Source organism: Salvelinus sp. IW2-2015, linkage group LG27 (assembly GCF_002910315.2).
Source record: "Salvelinus sp. IW2-2015 linkage group LG27, ASM291031v2, whole genome shotgun sequence".
In the NCBI taxonomy this organism is placed as follows: Eukaryota; Metazoa; Chordata; class Actinopteri; order Salmoniformes; family Salmonidae; genus Salvelinus; species Salvelinus sp. IW2-2015.
The window spans coordinates 11,567,415-11,590,026 of NC_036867.1; the positions used below are offsets into that span (position 1 = coordinate 11,567,415).

Consider the following 22,612-nt stretch of genomic DNA (forward strand, 5'->3'; position numbering starts at 1 on the left):
CCACACACCACACACACACACACACACGACACAACACACACACACAACACACACACACCACACAGCACGTACTGCGTCCAGGACGCGCACTGGGCAGGCCCGGGTGGATTAGTCCTCAGCATTGGCGCTGCTGGCTTGAGGACGTCTCCATGACAGACTATGGCAAAACTACGAGTGGGCGATAGAGAGCAGAACAAGAAGTACGCACAACAGCTGCACCTGAAGCGTCGCCCAAAGCACTCGGCTTTTCTTTTTCTAGAGCGCCGCGCGTAAGATGTGCTCCACTGAAAATGACCTCGCGGGAGCCGCTAGCGAGGACTTAAAACAAAGGCCAAATTGGTACATATCACACCCTGCCTTGTGAACAGAATAGGATTTACTCTAACTAGACTGCGGCCCTTGATTGGTATGCTTTGGAAGTCTGAATGGTGTGGTAACATTGTATTCAGAGTATGCTTATGCTGCATAATCCTAACAGAAAACCCCTGTCCTCCACGCGGTAACATTATTGGTTTGAAGTCCGACTTTCATTCAGAGAGGAGCCTGACATCTAAAGTCAGACAGGTGGATTAACACGACCCTTCACCGAGAAGGAAACTGAGGAAGGCACGGGCGAAAACATAAGCCTGGCGATGTGAAAAACCTATCCTGACCGGGTTAGCATTACACAGAGAGCGGGATACGCTCTGATACTCGTTCAACCGCCCCTCGCACCGCTTGGACTAACCAGAAATCGCTGCTGCAGCCCTTTGTTTTCAAGCTCCTGGCTCACTTTTTACACCCTTAGATTGCCAGACCGTTGACCTCCGTAAAACACGTTTGTCTGGAGCTTGGCGTTCTGGGGGAAATACAATGTAAAGGACGCAGAGCAGATTGTGAGAGGCCACACTGCCTCTCACAATCATAACATCAACAAGGTCCCCTTGAATTTTTCTCTCTAAAACCACCGTTTTCATAATTGAGTCACGAAATTCACACTCAGTACGTTCAGAAGGATAMGGTTGTTTTTCATTGTGTGAATAAAAAGCAGCCAGGCAAAAGTCTCAGACTTCCCTGTGGTTATTCTTCCTCTTGAGCCAGCCAAATACTGCGCTTGACTTGACATGTYGAAATGAGGAAATCCTTTTTAATCGAGGCATTACCCTGTACTTACAGTAGAATAGTTAGTAACACTGACAAGCTTACTGGACTGCTGACATTGTGCCTTTGTATTGCCCTAAAAACTCACTACTAAACTGTAACAACGCATGCTTGAGTTTGAACAATATTTATACATCTTTTAATGTTCATGTTAATGTGCGTCGTATTAAAGGGTCACCTGGGGATACCTGCTATAATCTTGAGGCACATTGCTCAGCTAAATCCTCTACCTGATGTTGAGTCTTACTCACACCAATACTGAACATAAGCTTCCCATGATGGAGCCTCCAGAGAAGGTATCCCCAACTCAGGTCCTCCAGACCAGTTATGTTTTCTGGTTTTCCATCCATACCTTTCAATCAACGACTCTGGTCAATAAACTGTATTAATTGATCATTCAAACCATTGACTGGAGAAGAACAGCAAATGAAGTGGCCCTTGACGGCCAGCATTCAGGACACCTATACCCTTTAGACACTACTGAGCCGAGCTGAGCCAAGCTGAGCTAAACTGGTTACGAATCCACAATAAGTTGCTTGAACTGTGCTGGAAAGGACAATGTGAAAACAAAATACCTGAGCCAGGCAATGTGTTGGCGATTGCAGGGTAGTATAAAAAGTGTAATGAACTTATATTTGCAGTCGTGAAAACAGCCCCTGGACACCCAGAATATACTGCACTCAGCCAGACAAGAGCAAAATCAGCTGTCCACACTGATTCGTGGAGAYGGCCCAGGAAATGCAAATCCCTCCTCTGCTTCACTCAGCACGACACAGGTTGAGCCAATGACACCAGAGCCCATATGGCCTTCTATGGGAAAGCTGTATGTCCAGACCTCCTGCTGGATCTTATACTGTTACATAATACCTTCCCCCGCCTKGTCCCTTCACCACTGTGCTGTCTACCTAGTATAGAGCCGACTAGTTGAACAATCTATCATTGACCAAGGCACTTAACCCTAATTGCTTCTGTAAGTCATTCTGGATAAGAGTGTCTTATAATTGACTAAAATGTAAATAGTTAGTCACATTGATGTACAGCAAAAAAACATTGTGGGCTTTACCTCAAGAACTAGCCACAACTGGTCCCCGTTTTTGACATCCTTCTGGTAGTACATCCCAAAGAATTTAACCACATTGGAGTGGTCAGAGAGAGCCTTGAGGATATTGTATTCTGCTTCAATCTCCTCATCGATATCCTGGAAAACAATAACCAACATGGGTCAACAATGTAAAATGACAGGAGACTTATSATGAATCCTCAATGACCTAATCTGTGACAATTTGGTGTTCTGCAGCCAAATCTTATGATAGATTGTTTGTCATGTTATGTATTCAATCAAATGCCAAATCAGAATACATGCTCGCATCACAAAGAGGAATTAAACAGTCATAATGGAACCAACAGCTGTGGTTACTAAAATGTCATCTCAATGCTTACGAATCTGATCATCTTTAATGAGTGATATTGTGCATGTACTGCATGCTTGTGTTCTCTGCAGGAACCTATCAACCGATTGATTAAAAGGATGCTCCTCTCAGAGAAGGGTCTATAGATAATTATTCTTCATTAATGAAATACAGTAACAAACTCTCTACAGACTAATGAGACAGCTATTAAGATGATTCTAGAGTTTAATGGATAAAAACAACTGTTCATTACGCTTTCACTTAATAGTGCCATTCATTGTACCTGGAAAAGCAAATGAACACAACAAGAGTTGCATAATCTACTTAAACCTTGTCCACGTATAGCGTTGACTATCTGCTTTTGAAAGAAACCATTGTTAGGAATTGTAAACACTTCTAGTGCTTCCTGAATTACATGACCGATAATGAAAACATTATACAGTCAAGTAGCTACTGTAGTTGATCTTTTCAAATGTTCTGTCAACGTRGCAATGTGCCGGTTGTGTCATATTTTTCCAGCATCTCACCAGATGTCATTTCTCAAAACTGAGTGAGAGGAAGAAAATGTTAGCTCGATTTTATAGCCATAGCAACCACGTTCATTTCAAGCGTGTATTTTCTCTAGATCAGTAATGAAATATATGTTTTATGAATGAACAATGAAACATTTCCCTCGTTCATGTAATTGTAGGGGCCTTGGAAGCACAATCTAGGTAAATCTACAGTTGATGCTTTGTGTTGTTATCAAAAGAAGGGGAGGCTGATATTAAGCTATACAGAGAGAGAGAGAGAGATGGAGATAGATAAAATATATAAATTGATAAAGAGAAAGAAAGAGAAAGAACAATTCTAATGAGGAGATTGGGGAAGTCTGTTGTGGAGACAGAAGACTGACTGAGAGAGAGAAAGACATAGAGAATATGAAATAAAGAAAGAGAGAAAAGATTGATAAAGTGACAAAGTGTGACCAAACAGAAGACAGAACCTCAGAGGAGAACAGAAGCCAATAAGATAGACTTTAAATTTGCAGTTTAACATGTGAAAATCGGATTTTCATATTGGAAAGTGCTGTTTTCATGACACCATATTTTCACATGTATTAAATGTACAGTTCCACGTGTTAACACCACCTTTTCTCATGTGAGGAAAATAACATGTTTTCACCTCACGTGAATTGCAATTTCACATGTGAAAAACAATGACGTAAAAATCACATTTGCAGTTTCACATGTAAGAAAACTCTTAATGTGAAAATATCACTTTCACATGTGGAATTGCAAGTTCACATCTGAAAAACCTTCACCTGTGAAAATCAAAGTTTCACATGTGGAATTGCAAGTTCACATGTGGGGGTGAAATAATGTTATTCTCCTCACATGTGAAAAGGTGGTGTTAACATGTTGCAGTAGCAATGTTTTCTACCTGTGTATAATAATTCAAGTGCGTAAAAAATTATGATTTATTTTTCCTGAGCCATCCACAACATTTGTATTGTAGTACTCCATTGTGTTGCACTGATATACATGTATACTATGCGATACCACAAGGGAGAGGTATTTGGAGTCTTTCTTCTTCCAATGTTGAAGTCCAGTGAAAAGAACAGCGAAGCTATCTCTCCATATCTTCTTATTTTTTATCCTGTTTTCCAGTTTGTACACATGGTTACATTTTCTAAATCTAGAGATGACATGTTTAACAAAATTGTGATGAGTTTTCTGGTCTTTTTGTTGTATCCTCTTATTGTTTTGACCGAGTGAAAACAAGATAGCTAGCTAGTTAAATTTAGTATGCTAGTCAATGAGAACAAGATGGCGTTTCTGAGGATTTTTTTATGTCCATAATAAATGTTTTGGCTCTTAAATATACAGTACCCGTCACAAGTTAGGACACACCTAGTCATTCAAGGGTTTTTCTTTATTTTCACTTTTTTCTACATTGTACAATAATAGTGAAGACATCAAAACTATGAAATAACACATATAAAATCATGAAGTAACCAAAAAAGTGTTAAAATAATCCAAATATATTTTACATTTGAGATTCTTCAAAGTAGCCACCCTGTGCCTTAATGACAGCTTTGCTAAATCTTAAATATACCTGATTTTGCTAAATGTTACTTTGGACAAAATCAAGACGTCAATATTCTTTATGTAAAAAAAGCTTAAATGACAGCTCAATTCGAGAACATTCTGAATTTGCTATTAATCATGATTAATCACAGCAAATCCTGCTATTAACTCATTTTAAAAAATGTATCATTTGACAGCCCTATTTTTTATTGAACAGTCAATATTCTGAGATTGAGAGAAATTGATAATAAATATACTGTAATGTCTGTTTCCAACTCACACTCTCAAACACATAGATCCCTGAACACAGCTCACTTTCCAGCCCACTTTCCAGCTCACACTCTCAAACACATAGATCTCCTGAACGCAGCTCACTCTCCAGATCCCAATCATCTGAATTCTGATCACCTGTTCACACACCTGTATGTCATTATCACACATGATTTAGTTCAGTTCTTTGCACCCCGTCATTGTGAAATATTGTTTGTTTTGTGACACACGTCTATTTGGAGCGCTGGGTTCCCTGCAATTTAATCGTCCCGTGTAAGATAGTTTTGGCCTGCCTCACTAACAACGCCTTTTCCCTGTCTGTACTTTAGCCTATCGGATTTCCTGTTATCAACCTATTGCCTGAACTCCTGGCCTTTTCCCTGCCTGTACTGTACTGTTCTGCCTGTACTGTTGCCTTTTTGGACCCCGTGTGTATGACCTTCCGCCTGCCCCTGGACCCAGCTACCTGCCTCCTCCTGTGGTTCTTTGCAAATAAACACCGGCTTYGCCCTGCGCTTTAAACCAGCTCTCTGTCTCCCATTGTGTTCMTTACATATACATTGGAAGACAAACCCAATATTGGCCCTCTTGATCAAACAGTCAAGACATTGGCTTCTCCTGTGGGAGACATGGGTTCCAATACCACCGGTTCCAAAAGCACACATGTGAAACTTAGAATAGCACATGTGAAATGTTGGAAAACCATGTGTCTGAGTCATGTGAAAAATGTATGTGAAAAATCTTTGTGAAACTTTACACACGTCTGAAAATGTGCAATTTATTTTCCTCAMGTGACATTTTTCTAATGTGTGAAAAATAAACGGGAAAATCCATGTGAAACCTGTGCCTGAAAACCACGTGCCTGACTAATGTGTCATTTCTATTCATCATGGATGGCAGCACAGGGCCTGAAGCTCCCTGAAACTCCCCACATGACAGGTCTGGGGCTACAGGTAATGTGATGTGTCCTCACTATGGCTCCCCAGGACCATAAACATACCGAAGGCTACTACCGGCCAGCCACACTAATGCATAGTAACGACAACACCTGCATGGCATGAAAGGACATTCCTACTATTGGCCTACTTAAATACCAAGCCCCAACATGCTCATTTCAAAAACATGCTMATTTCAAAAGCATGCACCTCGACATGCAGACACACATACCTCAGAACCTAAGTAAGGAAACATGACTCACATGGATGGGGTCCAGGATCTTGACAGCCGCTTTGCTGCCATCGATCTTGTTGAGGACTTTGTAGACTTTGCCATAAGTCCCTTTCCCGATGGTCTCGATGATCTCCCAGGTATCTGTCGGATCAGGAAATGTGTCGAAGATAATCGATTTCCCTGATTGTGGAAACATCTTCATGAGAGATCTCCTGGGAAAGAGAGGGGTAAAGGAATAACATGGCCATTGTGAATGAACGTTTCTTGCTAAAGCCCCAACTTGTCATTCCATGAATGAAATAAACAAAAGGGCGACCAATCTTGGCACATCAAATCAAATGATTCACATCTTTGCATATAAGCAATATGTCTCCAGTCTTGGCAGTTCATTCTACATATTTCCTTCCAATTGTGGTTACCATGGTTGCATGCTTCCATTCGTGTGTCTTGTGTCTTCCTTAACCCCTCCCCACATGCCAGTTCAAATGACGAAGAAGGTACTGGATGGATGGATGGATGGGCAAGCTTGTTAGCCAGGCTTGTTATTTGTGTCTTTATAAATCCATGGTCTATTTCTGGTAGTCAAAAGAATAGTGTAGTCCTGGGCCTTCTCAAATATTGGTTCATGTAAAGTAAAGTGATTGTAAAGGATCTGTAGCTTTATCTCTCATTAGATTTGTTACTGCAGTGTTTATCCTTGTTGGAATTCCACTGAGATGATTGTAATTGTAAGGGTTGTTCACAATGTCCTGAGAACATTACTCAAGGATACTTGATTACCTCAGATACACAGCGTGCATAGGCCTTGCACTTTGAACATTGGAGTGGATCTAAATTGGGTTGAAACAGAGCCAATGTTTTAGGTTTTATTTATTTGCACCAAAGAAAAGAAGTGAAAGACAGAATAGATTTTAAAAAACTGGTAATGCAAGTGAGGTGTTTTTTCAATCAGTTAATCAAAGCATATTAATTATAATTGTGCATGATATACTCAGTATACAAGAAAAAACGTGTGTGTGTGTGTGTGTGTGTGTGTGCGTGCGTGCGTGCGTGCGTGCGTGCGTGCGTGCGTGCGTGCGAGTTAGGCTATATGGAGGGGATTATTATGTAGTTTCAGGCTGACCCCCAGTCTTCGCTTTAAGTTATTGATCGATGATGAGGTTTTGGCAATGTGAAGATAAGAATTCCAGAGTATGGTACCTTTGTATCTGATAGAGAATTGACTATGTGAGGTGCGGCAGAGGGGAGGATGAAGGTTATCGCAGTGTCTTGTGTTATATAGATGGATTTCAGAATTAACATGGAAGAATCCATTGAAGGGTAAACTATCTGGGAGGTATGAGTATTTGTAGATGAAAGTGCATAACTGGCGTRYATTAATGTTGTAAATAGACAAGATATTGAGTTTCCTAAACAAAGGTGCAGATGGAGCCAGGTAATTAAATGTGTTTTGTATGATGAGTAATTTGTGTAGGCTGGAGGCATATGTACTGGCCCAGACAATATTACAGTTAATTAAGCTTTAGTATAGAGTTAGGAAGCAAGCCTGATGAACCAAACCACTATTCTTTCTGATGATATCAACAGATTTCATCACTTTGCTACAAACAAATTGAATATGATCATTCCAGGATAACTTTTCATCAATTAGAACTCTGAGGAATCTAGTGGATGTGACTTGTTCCATTTCATTCCTACCAATTGAKATTCTGGCTCTTTTTTWTTWTWWTWTWKWAMYWWWWTTYYTWWKSYTWMYWRKKRAWWMMAWWAARKTKGRWTTYTTTTTTTTACATTTAAAGATAATTTGTTTATCTGGAACCATTCAGAAAATGTGGCCATACCTGAGTTGGCTTCATTAATAAATGAATCAAAATGATTGTGTGTATCATCAGCAAAGAGAATAGGAAGTACGGTAGAAGACACACCAGCAAAGTCATTGACATAGATTAGGAATAAAGAATGTCCAATTATTGAACCCTGTGGCAAACCACAGGATATCTTGGTCCTGGTAGATGCACAGCCGTTTGCATAAACAAATTGTTCTCTATCATACATATTGCTACATTATATCACCAGCTATCTGAACAGCTAACCGATCGCTGCAGCTGTACATAGTCCATCTGTAAATAGCCCACCCAATCTACCTACCTCATCCCCATATTGTTTTTATTTGCTTTTCTGCTCTTTTGCACACCAGTATCTCTACTTGCACATCATCATCTGCTCATTTATCACTCCAGTGTTAATCTGCTAAATTGTAATTACTTCGCTACTATGGCCTATTTATTGCCTACCTCCTCACGCCATTTGCACACACTGTATATAGACTTCATTTTCTATTGTGTTATTGACTGTACGCTTGTTTATTTCATGTGTAACTCCGTGTTGCTGTTCGTGTCGCACTGCTTTATCTTGGCCAGGTTGCAGTTGTAAATGAGAACTTGTTTTCAACTAGCCTACCTGGTTAAATAAAGGTGAAATAAAAAAATAAAAAAATAAAGTATAATCACGAAAACCGTAATAATGCAATTTAGAAAATAATCTTTCATGATCAACGGTGTGAAAAGCTTTGGATAAATCTAAAAGGATGCCAAGAGCGTATTCATTGTTGTTAAAGGCTGTAAAGATTTTATCCACAAAAACCATATTGGTGCAAGTATTGAATACAAYGTTGATTTACATGTTTCAATATGGTCTTATACACCAATTTTTGTAGGATTTTAGAACAACATGGCAGTACAGATATTGGACGATCATTTGTAAAATATATTGGATCCCCAGATTAATAGAGGGGGATAACTTAGTCAATTTTAAAATCTTTAGGAACAAGACCAGTTTGCATAGATTTGGTKAAGATATACAGTACCAGTCAAAAGTTTGGAAACACATTACTTATGTATGGGTTTTTCTTTATTTGTACTATTTTCTACATTGCAGAATAATACTGAAGACATCAAAACTATGAAATAACACATAAGGAAACAAAAAAGTGTTAAACAAATCCAAATATATTKTATATTTCATACACCTGAAGGTGTGTTTTGGGTCATTGTCCAGTTGAAAAACAAATGATGGTCCCACTAAGCGCAAACGAGATGGRATGGCTTATCACTGCAGAATACTGTGGTAGCCACGCTGGTTAAGTGTGCCTTGAATTCTAAATGAATCGCATACAGTGTCACCAGCAAAGAACCCCMACACCATCACACCTCCTCCTCCATGCTTCACGGTGGGAACCACACATGCGGAGATCTTCCGTTCACCTACTCTGTGTCTCACAAAGACAAGGCGGTTGGAACCAAAAATCTCAAATTTGGACTCATTTCGGCCAGTCTAATGTCCATTGCTCGTGTTTCTTGGTCCAAGCAAGTCTCTTCTTCTTATTGGTGTCCTTTTGTAGTGGTTTCTTTGCAGCAATTGGACCATGAAGCCTGATTCACACAGTCTCCTCTGAACAGTTGATGTTGAGATGTGTCTGTTATTTGAACTCTGTGAGGCATTTATTTGGGCTGCAATCTGAGGTGCAGGTAATTGCCCATTTCTGAGGCTGGTAACTCAAATGAACTTATCCTCTGCAGCAGCGGTAACTCTGCGTCTTCCTTTCCTGTGGCGATCCTCATGAGAGCCAGTTTCATCATAGCGCTTGATGGTTTTGTGACTGCACTTGAAAAAACGTTCAAATGTTCCGAAAGACTGACCTTCATGTCTTAAAGTAATGATGGACTGTGGTTTCTCTTTGCTTATTTGAACTGTTCTTGCCATAATATGGACTTGGTCTTTTTACATCTAGGCTGTATCACAACTGGCCGTGATTGAGAGTCCAATAGGGGGGCGCACAATTGGCCAGCGTCTTCCGGGTTAGGCTGCCATTCTAAGTAAGAATTTGTTCTTAACTGACTTACCTAGTTAAACAACGTTAAATAAAATGTTTTAAAAATAACAAATTAATTTACCAAATAGGGCTATCTTCTGTATACCAACCCTACCTTGTCACAACACAACTGATTGGCTCAAACGCATTAAGAAGGAAAGAAATTCCACAAATTAACTTTAAACAAGGCACACCTGTTAATTGAAATGCATTCCAGGTGACTACCTCATGAAGCTGGTTGAGCGAGATCAAACTGAACTACAGAAGGGAAATGTCCCTTAATGTAATCCAAGGGATTTCCATCAGTTTACTACATTTTCTTTGACAGAGAGGAACCCACATTCACAAAAAAAGTGTATTAAATTCACATGAAATAATATCAGGATCACTATATAACAATWAATTGAGATGGAATATTTGTAGATGTCGTTTCCATATTCAATAGCTGATGATTTTCCAAGTTGACTTTATATTATTTAAGGATTCTTGGATTTTGTTTGTAAAATATATATTTTTGGGATATCCAAAGTAGATGAGTAAATGTGTTCTTATACTTTTTGTATTTTGCAGAATTCAGGGGAGAGGTTTCACAGTTTCTGTTTTATTTGATTGTTGTTTCCTTAGGTTACCGCTGGARGGCACCCTTACCTTGATTTCTAGTTTCCAGGTTACCCTGATTATTACTTATTGGATTCACCTGTGTTTAATTATCTTCTCTGTTCACCTGGTTGCCTTGTTTATTTAGGTTCCTCAGTTGGTCTGGATCTTTGCTTAGGTCTCATGTTTTATTAGTGTGCTCTTGTGCGGTTGACTTGTTTCTGTTAAGACTCTAAGTAAAAGATCTGGATTTACCCTTACCTCTGCTTGCTGTGTTTCTCTGCGCCTGGGTTCGAGTTCGTACAAGCATTATTGTGACAGTAGACCTAAGCCAACAATGGACCCAGCAGAGATTTCTCAGCCGTGCGAGGAACATTCCGAACTCCACCATTTACGGTCGGCTCTCACCCACCATGGAACTGTGATTGGCCGCCATGAGGCACGGCTGCAGACATTGTCGGATGATTAAAGAACTCTTGTGTCCGCTCTGTAGACAGGACAGACGGGAGCAACGGCTGCTGCACCTGTGGCTGTTCCTAATCCTCCACTCCCTACCAGCTCAGCGTCTTCCTCCTTTCGGGAGCCTCATCTCCCGGCACCGGAGCGCTATGAGGGGCATCCTGGGAGGTGTYGTGGGTTCCTGCTCCAATGCTCGCTGGCCTTCGAGCTGCAGGCATCAACGTTTCCCACCGAGCGTTCCAGAGTGGCATACGTCATCTCCTTGCTCTCAGGACGGGCTCTGGCCTGGGCCATGGCAATATGGGAGCAGCAATCGGACGTTTGTTTTAATTGGCAAAGCTTCACCCAGGAGATTAAGTGGGTTTTTGATCACTCCATCAGTGGCATGAACGCTGCTCAAAGACTCATTGTGCTTTGGCAGGGCAGCCAGAGCGTAGCTGATTACGCTATTGACTTTCGGACACTCGTCGCTGAGAGCGGTTGGAATACAGAGGCACTTCACTCAGCCTTTCTGAACAGACTCAGCGAGGTTCTCAACTGGCTTCCCGGGACAACCCTGACACTCTGTATGAGCTTATCGTTCTGGCCACCCGGATTGACAACCGGCTTTGGGAGCGTTGTTGTGAGAGGACGGCGGGGTTCTGAGTGGATTCAAGTGTTTCGGGTTCCGCTGAGGGAGTCAATTCTTCATTTGTTCCACTGCCTTATGCTGCGTCTGCTTGTCCTATACCCCGTCAGAGTTCTCAATTCGGCTCTGATTCTCCTTCAGAGGAGCCAATACAATTGGGACGCACCAGACTTTCCGCTCTGGAGAGAAGGCGCAGGATTAACAAGCAACGTTGCCTTTACTGTGGACAGTCTGGATATTTCCGTGCCTCCTGTCCCGAGCTGACGGGAAATGGGAGGACTCGTCAGTAGACGGGAGAATACTGGCGAGTCAGATGCTATCACCAACCTGCGGTGGGACAATGGGCATTTGGACATTCCTACTTTCATAGAATCTGGGCTGCCGGCTGTTTTCTGGATCGCACATTAGCTCGCCAACAGGGCTGCCCCTCACTAAGCTGGACATTCCGTTGTCGGTCACTGCGCTGGATGGGTGCCCCTAGGATCTGGGAAGGTGAAGCAACTCACCATGCCTATTCAGCTATGAGGTCTGGATTATCATGTGGAGTTTATCCAGTGAAATTTGGTGGACTCTCCTGAGCTTCCCCTGGTTCTTGGACATCCGTGGCTTTCTATTTTTTTTTTTTTTTTTTTTACCTTTATTTAACCAGGTAGGCTAGTTGAGAACAAGTTCTCATTTGCAACTGCGACCTGGCCAAGATAAAGCATAGCAGTGTGAACAGACAACACAGAGTTACACATGGAGTAAACAATAAACAAGTCAATAACATGGTAGAAAAAAAGAGAATCTATATACAATGTGTGCAAAAGGCATGAGTAGGCAATAAATCGAATAATTACAATTTAGCAGATTAACACTGGAGTGATAAATCATCAGATGATCATGTGCAAGAAGAGATACTGGTGTGCAAAAGAGCAGAAAAGTAAATAAATAAAAGCAGTATGGGGGGTGAGGTAGGTCAATTGGGTGGGTAGTTTACAGATGGACTATTGTACAGCTGCAGCGATCGGTTAGCTGCTCGATAGCAGATTTTTAAAGTTGTGAGGGAGATAAAAGTCTCCAACTTCAGAGATTTTTGCAATTCGTTCCAGTCGCAGGCAGCAGAGAACTGGAAGGAAAGGCGTCCAAATGAGGTTTTAGCTTTAGGGATGATCAGTGAGATACACCTGCTGGAGCGCGTGCTGCGGGTGGGTGTAGCCATCGTGACCAGTGAACTGAGATAAGGCGGCACTTTACCTAGCATAGCCTTGTAGATGACCTGGAGCCAGTGGGTCTGACGACGAACATGTAGCGAGGGCCAGCCGACTAGGGCATACAGGTCGCAGTGGTGGGTCGTATAAGTGCTTTAGTAACAAAACGAATGGCACTGTGATAAACTGCATCCAGTTTGCTGAGTAGAGTGTTGGAAGCTATTTTGTAGATGACATCGCCGAAGTCGAGGATCGGTAGGATAGTCAGTTTTACTAGGGTAAGTTTGGCGGCGTGAGTGAAGGAGGCTTTGTTGCGGAATAGAAAGCCGATTCTTGATTTGATTTTGGATTGGAGATGTTGATATGAGTCTGGAAGGAGAGTTTGCAGTCTAGCCAGACACCTAGGTACTTATAGATGTCCACATATTCTAGGTCGGAACCGTCCAGGGTGGTGATGCTAGTCGGGCGTGCGGGTGCAGGCAGCGAACGGTTGAAAAGCGCATTTGGTTTTACTAGCGTTTAAGAGCAGTTGGAGGCCACGGAAGGAGTGTTGTATGGCATTGAAGCTCGTTTGGAGGTTAGATAGCACAGTGTCCAAGGAAGGGCCGGAAGTTATAGAATGGTGTCGTCTGCGTAGAGGTGGATCAGGGAATCGCCCGCAGCAAGAGCAACATCATTGATGTATACAGAGAAAAGAGTCGGCCCGAGAATTGAACCCTGTGGTACCCCCATAGAGACTGCCAGAGGACCGGACAACATGCCCTCCGATTTGACACACTGAACTCTGTCTGCAAAGTAGTTGGTGAACCAGGCAAGGCAGTCATTAGAAAAACCGAGGCTACTGAGTCTGCCGATAAGAATATGGTGATTGACAGAGTCGAAAGCCTTGGCCAGGTCGATGAAGACGGCTGCACAGTAATGTCTTTTATCGATGGCGGTTATGATGTCGTTTAGTACCTTGAGCGTGGCTGAGGTGCACCCGTGACCGGCTCGGAAACCGGATTGCACAGCGGAGAAGGTACGGTGGGATTCGAGATGGTCAGTGATCTGTTTGTTGACTTGGCTTTCGAAGACCTTAGATAGGCAGGGCAGGATGGATATAGGTCTGTAACAGTTTGGGTCCAGGGTGTCTCCCCCTTGAAGAGGGGGATGACCGCGGCAGCTTCTCAATCCTTGGGGATCTCAGATGATACGAAGGAGAGGTTGAACAGGCTGTGTAATAGGGGGTGCGACAATGGCGGCGGACAGTTTCAGAAATAGGGGGTCCAGATTGTCAAGCCCAGCTGATTGTATGGGTCCAGGTTTTCCAGCTCTTTCAGAACATCTGCTATCTGGATTTGGGTTAAGGAGAAGCTGGGGAGGCTTGGGCGAGTAGCAGCGGGGGGGGCGGGGGCTGTTGGCCAAGGTTGGAGTCGCCAGGAGGAAGGCATGGCCAGCCATTGAGAAATGCTTGTTGAAGTCTTCGATTATCACGGATTTATCGGTGGTGACTGTGTTACCTAGCCTCAGTGCAGTGGGCAGCTGGGAGAGGTGCTCTTGTTCTCCATGGACTTTACAGTATCCCAGAACTTTTTGGAGTTAGAGCTACAGGATGCGAATTTCTGCTTGAAAAAGCTGGCCTTTGCTTTCCTGACTGACTGCGTGTATTGGTTCCTGACTTCCCTGAACAGTTGCATATCGCGGGGGCTCTTCGATGCTATTGCAGTTCGCCACAGGATGTTTTTGTGCTGGTCGAGGGCAGTCAGGTCTGGAGTGAACCAAGGGCTATATCTGTTCTTGGTTCTGCATTTTTTGAACGGAGCATGCTTGTCTAATATGGTGAGGAAGTAACATTTAAAGAATGACCAGGCATCCTCAACTGACGGGATGAGGTCAATATCCTTCCAGGGTACCCGGGCCGGTCGATTAGAAAGGCCTGCTCGCAGAAGTGTTTTAGGGAGCGTTTGACAGTGATGAGGGTGGTGCGTTTGACCGCGGACCCGTGGATACAGGCAATGAGGCAGTTGAGCTTTGATTGAAGACAGCGAGAGGTGTATTTGGAGGGCAGGTTGGTCAGGATAATGTCTATTAGGGTGCCCATGTTTACGGATTTAGGTTGTACCTGGGGTTCCTTGATGATTTGTGTGAGATTGAGGGCATCAAGCTTGGATTGTAGGACTGCCGGGTGTTAAGCATATCCCAGTTTAGGTCACCTAACAGAACAAACTCTGAAGCTAGATGGGGAGCGATCAATTCACAGATGGTGTCCAGGGCACAGCTGGGAGCTGAGGGGGGTTCGTAGCAGGCGGCAACAGTGAGAGACTTATTTCTGGAGAGATTAATTTTTAAAATTAGAAGTTCGAACTGTTTGGGCATAGACCTGGAAAGTATGACAGAACTTTGCAGGCTATCTCTGCAGTAGATTGCAACTCCTCCCCCTTTGGCAGTTCTATCTTGACGGAAAGTGTTATAGTTGGGTATGGAAATCTCAGTATTTTGGTGGCCTTCCTAAGCCAGGATTCGGACACGGCAAGGACATCAGGATTGGCAGAGTGTGCTTAAGCGGTGAGTAAGGCAAACTTAGGGAGGAGGCTTCTTGTTGACATGCATGAGGCCAAGGCTTTTCGATCGCAGAAGTCAACAAATGAGGGTGACTGGGGACATGCAGGGCCTGGGGTTACCTCCACATCACCGAGGAACAGAGGGAGTAGTAGGATGAGGGTGCGGCTAAAGGCTATCAAAACTGGTCGCCTAGAGCGTTGGGGACAAAGAATAAAAGGAGCAGATTTATGGGCGTGGTAGAATAGATTCTGGGCATAATGTGCAGACAGGGGTATGGAGGGGCGCGGTACAGCGGAGGCAAGCCCAGGACTGGGTGATGATAAGAGAGGTTGTATCTCTGGACATGCTGGTCTCAATGGGTGAGGTCACCGCATGTGTGGGGGTGACAAAGGGGGTATCAGAGGTACGGAGAGTGGAACTACAGGGTCCATTGCAAACCAAAACAATGATAATGAAAACTAGCCTGAACAACGTATGCAAGCATATTGATATTGAGAGAGACATACAATAAGGCATAAAGTGATTGGAGGTCTTGATTGGGAGAGCTAGCTAAAACAACAGGTAAATACAGCAGCAATATAACAGGGTGCTAGTCTAACACGCAACAACAGGTAAAAATGGCGACGACTAGGCAGAGGGGTCGGATTAACTACACACAGATCCTGAGTTAAAACGCACAGAGCCGACAGATAAACACAAAAATAAACGAATGGAGTACCGTGAATTAATGGACAGTCAAGCATGCATCAGCTATGTAGCCAAGTGATCATAGTGTCCAGGGGGCAGCCGTAGATGGAGCAGGGAGGCCTCCACTAAGCTAGCACGCGGCGTTTAAAGTTAGTAGCCCGGGGGGTGGTCTGCTCAGACGGAGGGGGTCTGCTCAGACTTGGTCGTGTCGACAGAGGAATCCAAGCCGAATGCGATGGCGAAAAGAGGTTGTGAATTGTAGAATTGTGTTTGCTAACTGGTGCTAGCTTCGTGGCGAGTGGCGCTAGCTGCGCTAGCCGCAAGCTAGCTATGAGGATCAGAAGCAGTGGCTCAGGGATTACGGCAGGAATCCGGCGTTGTTGTCGAGAGACCAGTCCGATGCTGGTAAATTGGTGAGTAATATCCAGGCTAATAACAGGGCTGTGTTCTGTGCAGAAGGTAAAAGCTACTAGCAGCGGCAAAAAAAAATGGCTAAATTAGCTTGTAGCTGGTATTGTAGCCCAAGAATTCGCTGGTAGACCTCTTCAGCTAGCTGGCAGATTGGCCTAGCTCGAGGCTAGCTCAAGGCTAACTGGTGCTTGCTTCGGGACAGAGGTGTAGCCAGTAGTAGCCACTCGGTTGCAGCTAGCTAGCTGTGATTGATACGGTTAATTGTCCAGAGCTTGCGTCCAGGAATCCGGTGTGATGTGGTAGAGAAAAAGCAGTCCTATATGCTCTGGTTGATATCGCCTTGCAGACTGGCAGGTATTGGCCCGGTATTGAAAGCTGGCTGTGTCCGAGTTGAGGGTGAAGACCGCAGCAGTGGCTAACTGACTACTAGCTAGGTAGCTAGGTATCTGGCTAGCTTCTGATTGGGTTACGGTTCTAAAGTATAAAAAGAATAGCAGCTCCGTACCACATTGGGTGAGAGCGGAAATGTAGGAATGATATTCAGCAGTTCCTAGATGGAAAGTGAAATTAAAATATATACGAAATGTATACGAAAAATACGAAGACTATTTACTATTTACTATTTACACGCGACAGGACAATACAAACACACGTCCGACTGCTACGCCATCTTGGATTCCAGATCCATAATCCTCAAATTGACTGGCCCTCAGGAAGAGTTCTGGGATGGAATCCTTCATGCCAGTCCACCTGCCAGCAACGCTCTCCACATCTTTCTGGCCCTGCTCGTCTGGAGGCTTCCGATTTTCCTGTTCCCCCAGCTGGGGATGACAAGCCTGATCTTTACCCAGTACCTTCGGGATTACTGGGATCTGAATCAGGTCTTCAGCAAACGGAGGGCCAGCGGACTGCCTCCTCACAGGTCCTACGATTGTGCCATTGACCTCCTGCCCGGCACCACTCCTCCGAGAGGAGGGCTGTATTCTCTCTCAGGTCCAGAGACTCAGCCATGAAAAGTTATATTAAGGAGGCGCTGGGGACTGGTTTTATTCGGCTGTCCACTTCACTTGCAGAAGCGGTTTTTTTCTTTGTTGGAAAGAGGGATSGAGGATTACGTCCCTGTATCGATTGGACTATTTTCCTGTCAAAATGCAACGAGTACTGTTTGGAGTAAAATGTTTGGAGTAAAAAGTACATTATTTTATTTAGGAATGTAGTAAAGTAAAAGTGAAATAGTAAATAGTAAAGTACAGATACCCCAAAAAACTACTTAAGTAGTACTTTAAAGTATTTTTACTTAAGTACTTTACATCACTGTGCATGTGTGAGTGGGAATGAGTCCTAACACTTTAGACATTGAGAACACTGGACACACCAGTACTGAACGAATGACTACCCTGTTAGCGTGGGCCAAGAACTCAGGGGGAAGTTTCTCTGGGTCCATTACACGATCAAWGGCTCCCAGAACAAAACCTAATGGATGATCCCTCTAACATCAGAGACAACAATGGGATAGAACAGGAAGGCCTAAATAAGCCTACTCTCTTGGTATAAGGTGAAAGACCAAAAGGTGAGTGTATCATTCCACCTGGAAGAACTCTGTTCTTTGACGGTGCCAGCAATGTTCAACAAATTGTATAATACTGTATTAGTGAATGGATGGATGTACTATAGTTTGGGTATCTGAAAAGGCAACAAGACATACTAGGAAAGCTCTAAAAGACTAACAACAACAAACATTTTGGGAAAATAATGATCAATACAAAGTGCTTACTAGTACAGTGCATTCGGAAAGTATTCTGACCRCTTGACTTCTTCCATATTTTGTTATATTACAGCCTTATTCCAAAATTGATTAAATCGTTTTTCCCCCTCATCAATCTACTCACAATACCCCATAATGACAAAGCAAAGCCAGGTTTTTCGAAATTTTTACAAATGTATAAATGTTTTAAAACTGAAATATCACATTTACATAAGTATTCACACCCAGTTGTATAATAAGGCTGTAACGTAACAAAATGAGGAAAAAAGGAAGGAGTCTGAATACTTTCCGAATGCACTGTATCTCAGCCTAATTAGGCTATAAAGATACAGCTCAACTTAAAGGCCTATAGGTGTACGCGCATGCTGTCAACTCCTCCAGTCACTACCTACGTGGAGATTGCATCCCACTGTGAGTTTCCTTAACTTGGATGTTTGAAAAATAAAGCAAGGTTTGTATTTTGACACACATTCTATAAATTCACACAGCAGGGGTGTATGTTCCCATTTCCAACAGCATCCAGGACAAGAGTCAAAGCAGTGGTATCAGTCCCAATCTCTAGAGCAGAGGACTCATCATTTTACCTGCAGCCCCAGTTGGTCTTCCATCTCCTGAATGGGGGCTTTACACTGCATGACCTACAATCAGAGGAAGATAATGGGAGCAAGATAACCCTCCACCATCCCAGAAAACCAATGATACTGTAGTAACCAAAGAAAAAGATCCAACCAACATTCAAAGAGCCATGTCTGCATGTAASTGCATATACAATGTGGTTTAGAAAAAATATACATTTTATATGCACTTATATACAGACATGGCTCTTTGAGTGTTGATTGGATCTTTTTATTTGGTTACTAACATTTGTTTTCTGGAATGGGGGAAGGCAATCTTGCCCTATTATCTTCCTGTAAGTTACAGCTCCACTAATACCTGACAACCACACACAGTACACGTCCATGGGGCCACATTTCAGTCAGGCCAAGGTTATCCCCTGGTCAACCTCACACAACTTTGTCTATCTAATCCACAACAACACCAAAACCAACAACARAAAAAAACTTACATCGTTTTGTCATTGTGCCTGGGGACATATTTTGGAGGAGGATTAATCCATTTTCGGTGAATTCGGTTAGCTTCGAGGGAGTGAGAGAGGGAAAGCAACTATGAGTGTAAACAGCAGAGGAGGAGCTAACCAGCGCTAATCTCGCTAGCAATCCCCTCGCTCCTTCCATTGGAAACAATCTCTAAGTAGTAGGAGATATGTCAGGATTAAGAGGAATTAGCCAGTTGCAACATGAGCCTTTCCCCATATAGATGCTCATTCATAAACAAAGCAAAGCTGATTAGTGTAACCTTACARTATGGTGCTTGCTAAAGACACAGTGCCATCCCTTTCTCTTCTTGGTGGTCTTGTACATAATTTAGCACTGAGCATTGTATTAACTCTATTGTATTTAATCCCTGTTATCCATGTACAGTGTTTTGTTAGGATAACATATACAGTACCAGTCAAATGTTTGTACACACCTACTCATTCCAGGGTTTTTTAACTTACCTATTTTTACAATTTTCTACATTATAGAATAATAGTGAAGACATAAAAACTATGAAGTAACACATGGAATCATGTAGTAACCAAAAAAGTGTTAAACAAATCAAAATATATTTTATATTTGAAATACTTTAAAGTAGCCACACTTTGCCTTTCCTTCTTAATGCATTTGAGCCAACCAGTTGTGTTGTGACAAGGTAGGGGTGGTATACAGAAGATATCCCTGTTTGGTAAAAGACCAAGTCCATATTATGGCAAGAAACACCTCAAATGAGCAAAGAGAAATGACAGTCCATCATTACTTAAAGACATGAAGGTGAGTCAATGTGGAAAATTTCAAGAACTTTGAAAGTTTCTTCAAGTGCAGTCGCAAAAACCATCAAGCGCTATGATAWAACTGGCTCTCATGAGGACCGCCCCAGTAAAGGAAGACCCAGAGTTACCTCTGCTGCAGAGGATAAGTTCATTAAAGTTACCAGCCTCAGAAATTGCAGCCCAAATAAATGCTTYRCAGAGTTCAAATAACAGACACATCTCAACATCATCTGTTCAGAGGAGACTGTGTGAATCAGGCATTCGTWGTCCAATTGCTGCAAAGAAACCACAACYAAATGACACCAATAAAAAGAAGAGACTTGCTTGGGCCAARAAACACRAGCAATRGAYATTAGACTGGTYGAAATCTGTCCTTTGGTCTGATGAGTCCAAATTTGAGATTTTTGGTTCCAACCGCTGTGTCTTTGTGAGACRCAGAGTAGATGTGTTGTTCCCACCRTGAAGCATGGAGTTGTTCCCACMGTGAAGCATGGAGGAGGAGGTGTGATGGTGTGGGGGTGCTTTGCTGGTGACACTGTCRGTGATTCATTTAGAATTTAAGGCACAACCAGCGTGGCTACCACAGCATTCTGCAGMGATATGCCATCCCATCTCGTTTGCGCTTAATGGGACTATCATTTGTTTTTCAACTGGACAATGACCCAAMACACCTCCAGGCTGTGTAAAGGCTATTTGACCAWGAGGGAGAGKGATGGAGTGCTGCATCAGATGACCTGGCCTCCACAATCACCCGACCTCAACCCAATTGAGGGTATTTGGGATGAGTTTGATGTGAGTGAAGGAAAAGCAGCCAACAAGTACTGTAATCAGCATTTGTGAGAAGTCCTTCAAAACTGTTGGAAAAGCATTCCAGGTGAAGCTGGTTGAGAGAATACCAAGAGTGTGCAAAGCTGCCATCAAGTCAAAGCGTGGCTACTTTGAAGAATCTCAAATATAACATATATTTGGATATGTTTAACACTTTTTGGTTGCTACATGATTCCATATGTGTTATTTCATAGTTTTGATGTCTTCACTATTATTATACAATGTAGAAAATAGTAAAAATAAAGAAAAACCCTGGAATGAGTAGGTGTATATGTAAACTCAGCAAAAAAAGAAACGTCCTCTCACTGTCAAACTGGGCGTTAAATCAGCAAACTTACATGTGTAAATATTTGTATGAACGTAAAAGATTCAACAACTGAGACATAAACTGAACAAGTTCCACAGATGTGACTAACAGAAATTGAAAATGTGTCCCTGAACAAAGGGGGGTCAAAATCAAAAGTAACAGTCAGTATCTGGTGTGCCCAGCTGCATTAAGTACTGCCGTGCATCTCCTCCTCATGGACTACACCAGATTTCCCAGTTTCTTGCTGTGAGATGTTACCCCACTCTTCCACCAAGGCACCTGCAAGTTCCCGGACATTTCTAGGGGAATGGCCCTAGCCCTCACCCTCCGATCCAACAGGTCCCAGACGTGCTCAATGGGATTGAGACCGGGCTCTTTGCTGGCCATGCAGAACACTGACATTCCTGTCTTGCAGGAAATCACGCACAGAACGAGCAGTATGGCTGGTGGCATTGTCATGTGGAGGGTCATGTCAGGATGAGCCTGCAGGAAGGGTACCACATGAGGGAGGAGGATGTCTTCCCTGTAACGCACAGCATTGAGATTGCCTGCAATGACAACAAGCTCAGTCCGATGATGCTGTGACACACACCCAGACCATTACGGACCCTCCACCTCCAAATTGATCCCGCTCCAGGTAGGGCTCGTCGTGTAACGCTCATTCCTTCTATGATAAACGCAAATCCGACACCCCTGGTGAGACAAAACCGCAACTCGCAGTGAAGAGCACTTTTCCCCAGTCCTGTCTGGTCCAGCAACGGTGGGTTTGTGGCCATAGCGACGTTGTTGACGGTGATGTCTGGTGAGGACCTGCCTTACAACAGGCCTACAAGCCCTCAGTCCAGCCTCTCTCAGCCTATTGCGGACAGTCTGAGCACTGATGGAGGGATTGTGCGTTCCTGGTGTAACTCGGGCAGTTGTTGTTGCCACCCTGTACCTGTCCTGCAGGTGTGATGTTTGGATGTACCGATCCTGTGCAGGTGTTGTTACACGTGGTCTGCTACTGCGAGTACGATCAACTGTCTCCCTGTAGCGCTGTCTTAGGCGTCTCACAGTACGGACATTGCAATTTATTGCCCTGGCACACATCTGCAGTCCTCATGCCTCCTTCGGGCATGCCTAAGGCACGTTCACGCAGATGAGCAGGGACCCTGGGCATCTTTCTTTTGTTTGTGTTTATCAGAGTCAGTAGAAAGGCCTCTTTTGTATCCTAAGTTTTATAACTGTCACCTTATTTGCCTACCATCTGTAAGCTGTTGTGTCTTAATGACCGTTCCACAGGTGCATGTTCATTAATTGTTTATGGTTCATTGAACAAGCATGGGAAACAGTGTTTAACCCCTTTACAATGAAGATCTGTGAAGTTATTTGGATTTTTACTAATTATCTTTGAAAGACAG

At 43.2% G+C, this 22,612-nt stretch overlaps 1 protein-coding gene across 1 annotated transcript in view; it reads right to left on the reverse strand.

Moving 5' to 3' along the window:
• The window catches only part of myo3a (myosin IIIA), an 82,859-nt gene extending 63,450 nt beyond the window's left edge, over positions 1-19,409 (reverse strand). Inside the window, exons 1-3 of the mRNA XM_070435388.1 lie at positions 19,274-19,409; positions 6,087-6,270; positions 2,204-2,338 (exon numbers count right to left, since the gene is read on the reverse strand). Coding sequence (XP_070291489.1) covers positions 2,204-2,338; positions 6,087-6,270; positions 19,274-19,275 — 321 coding nt within the window. The 5' untranslated portion in view covers positions 19,276-19,409. The remainder of the gene's footprint in view (positions 1-2,203; positions 2,339-6,086; positions 6,271-19,273) is intronic.
• Positions 19,410-22,612: the final 3,203 nt, after the last annotated feature.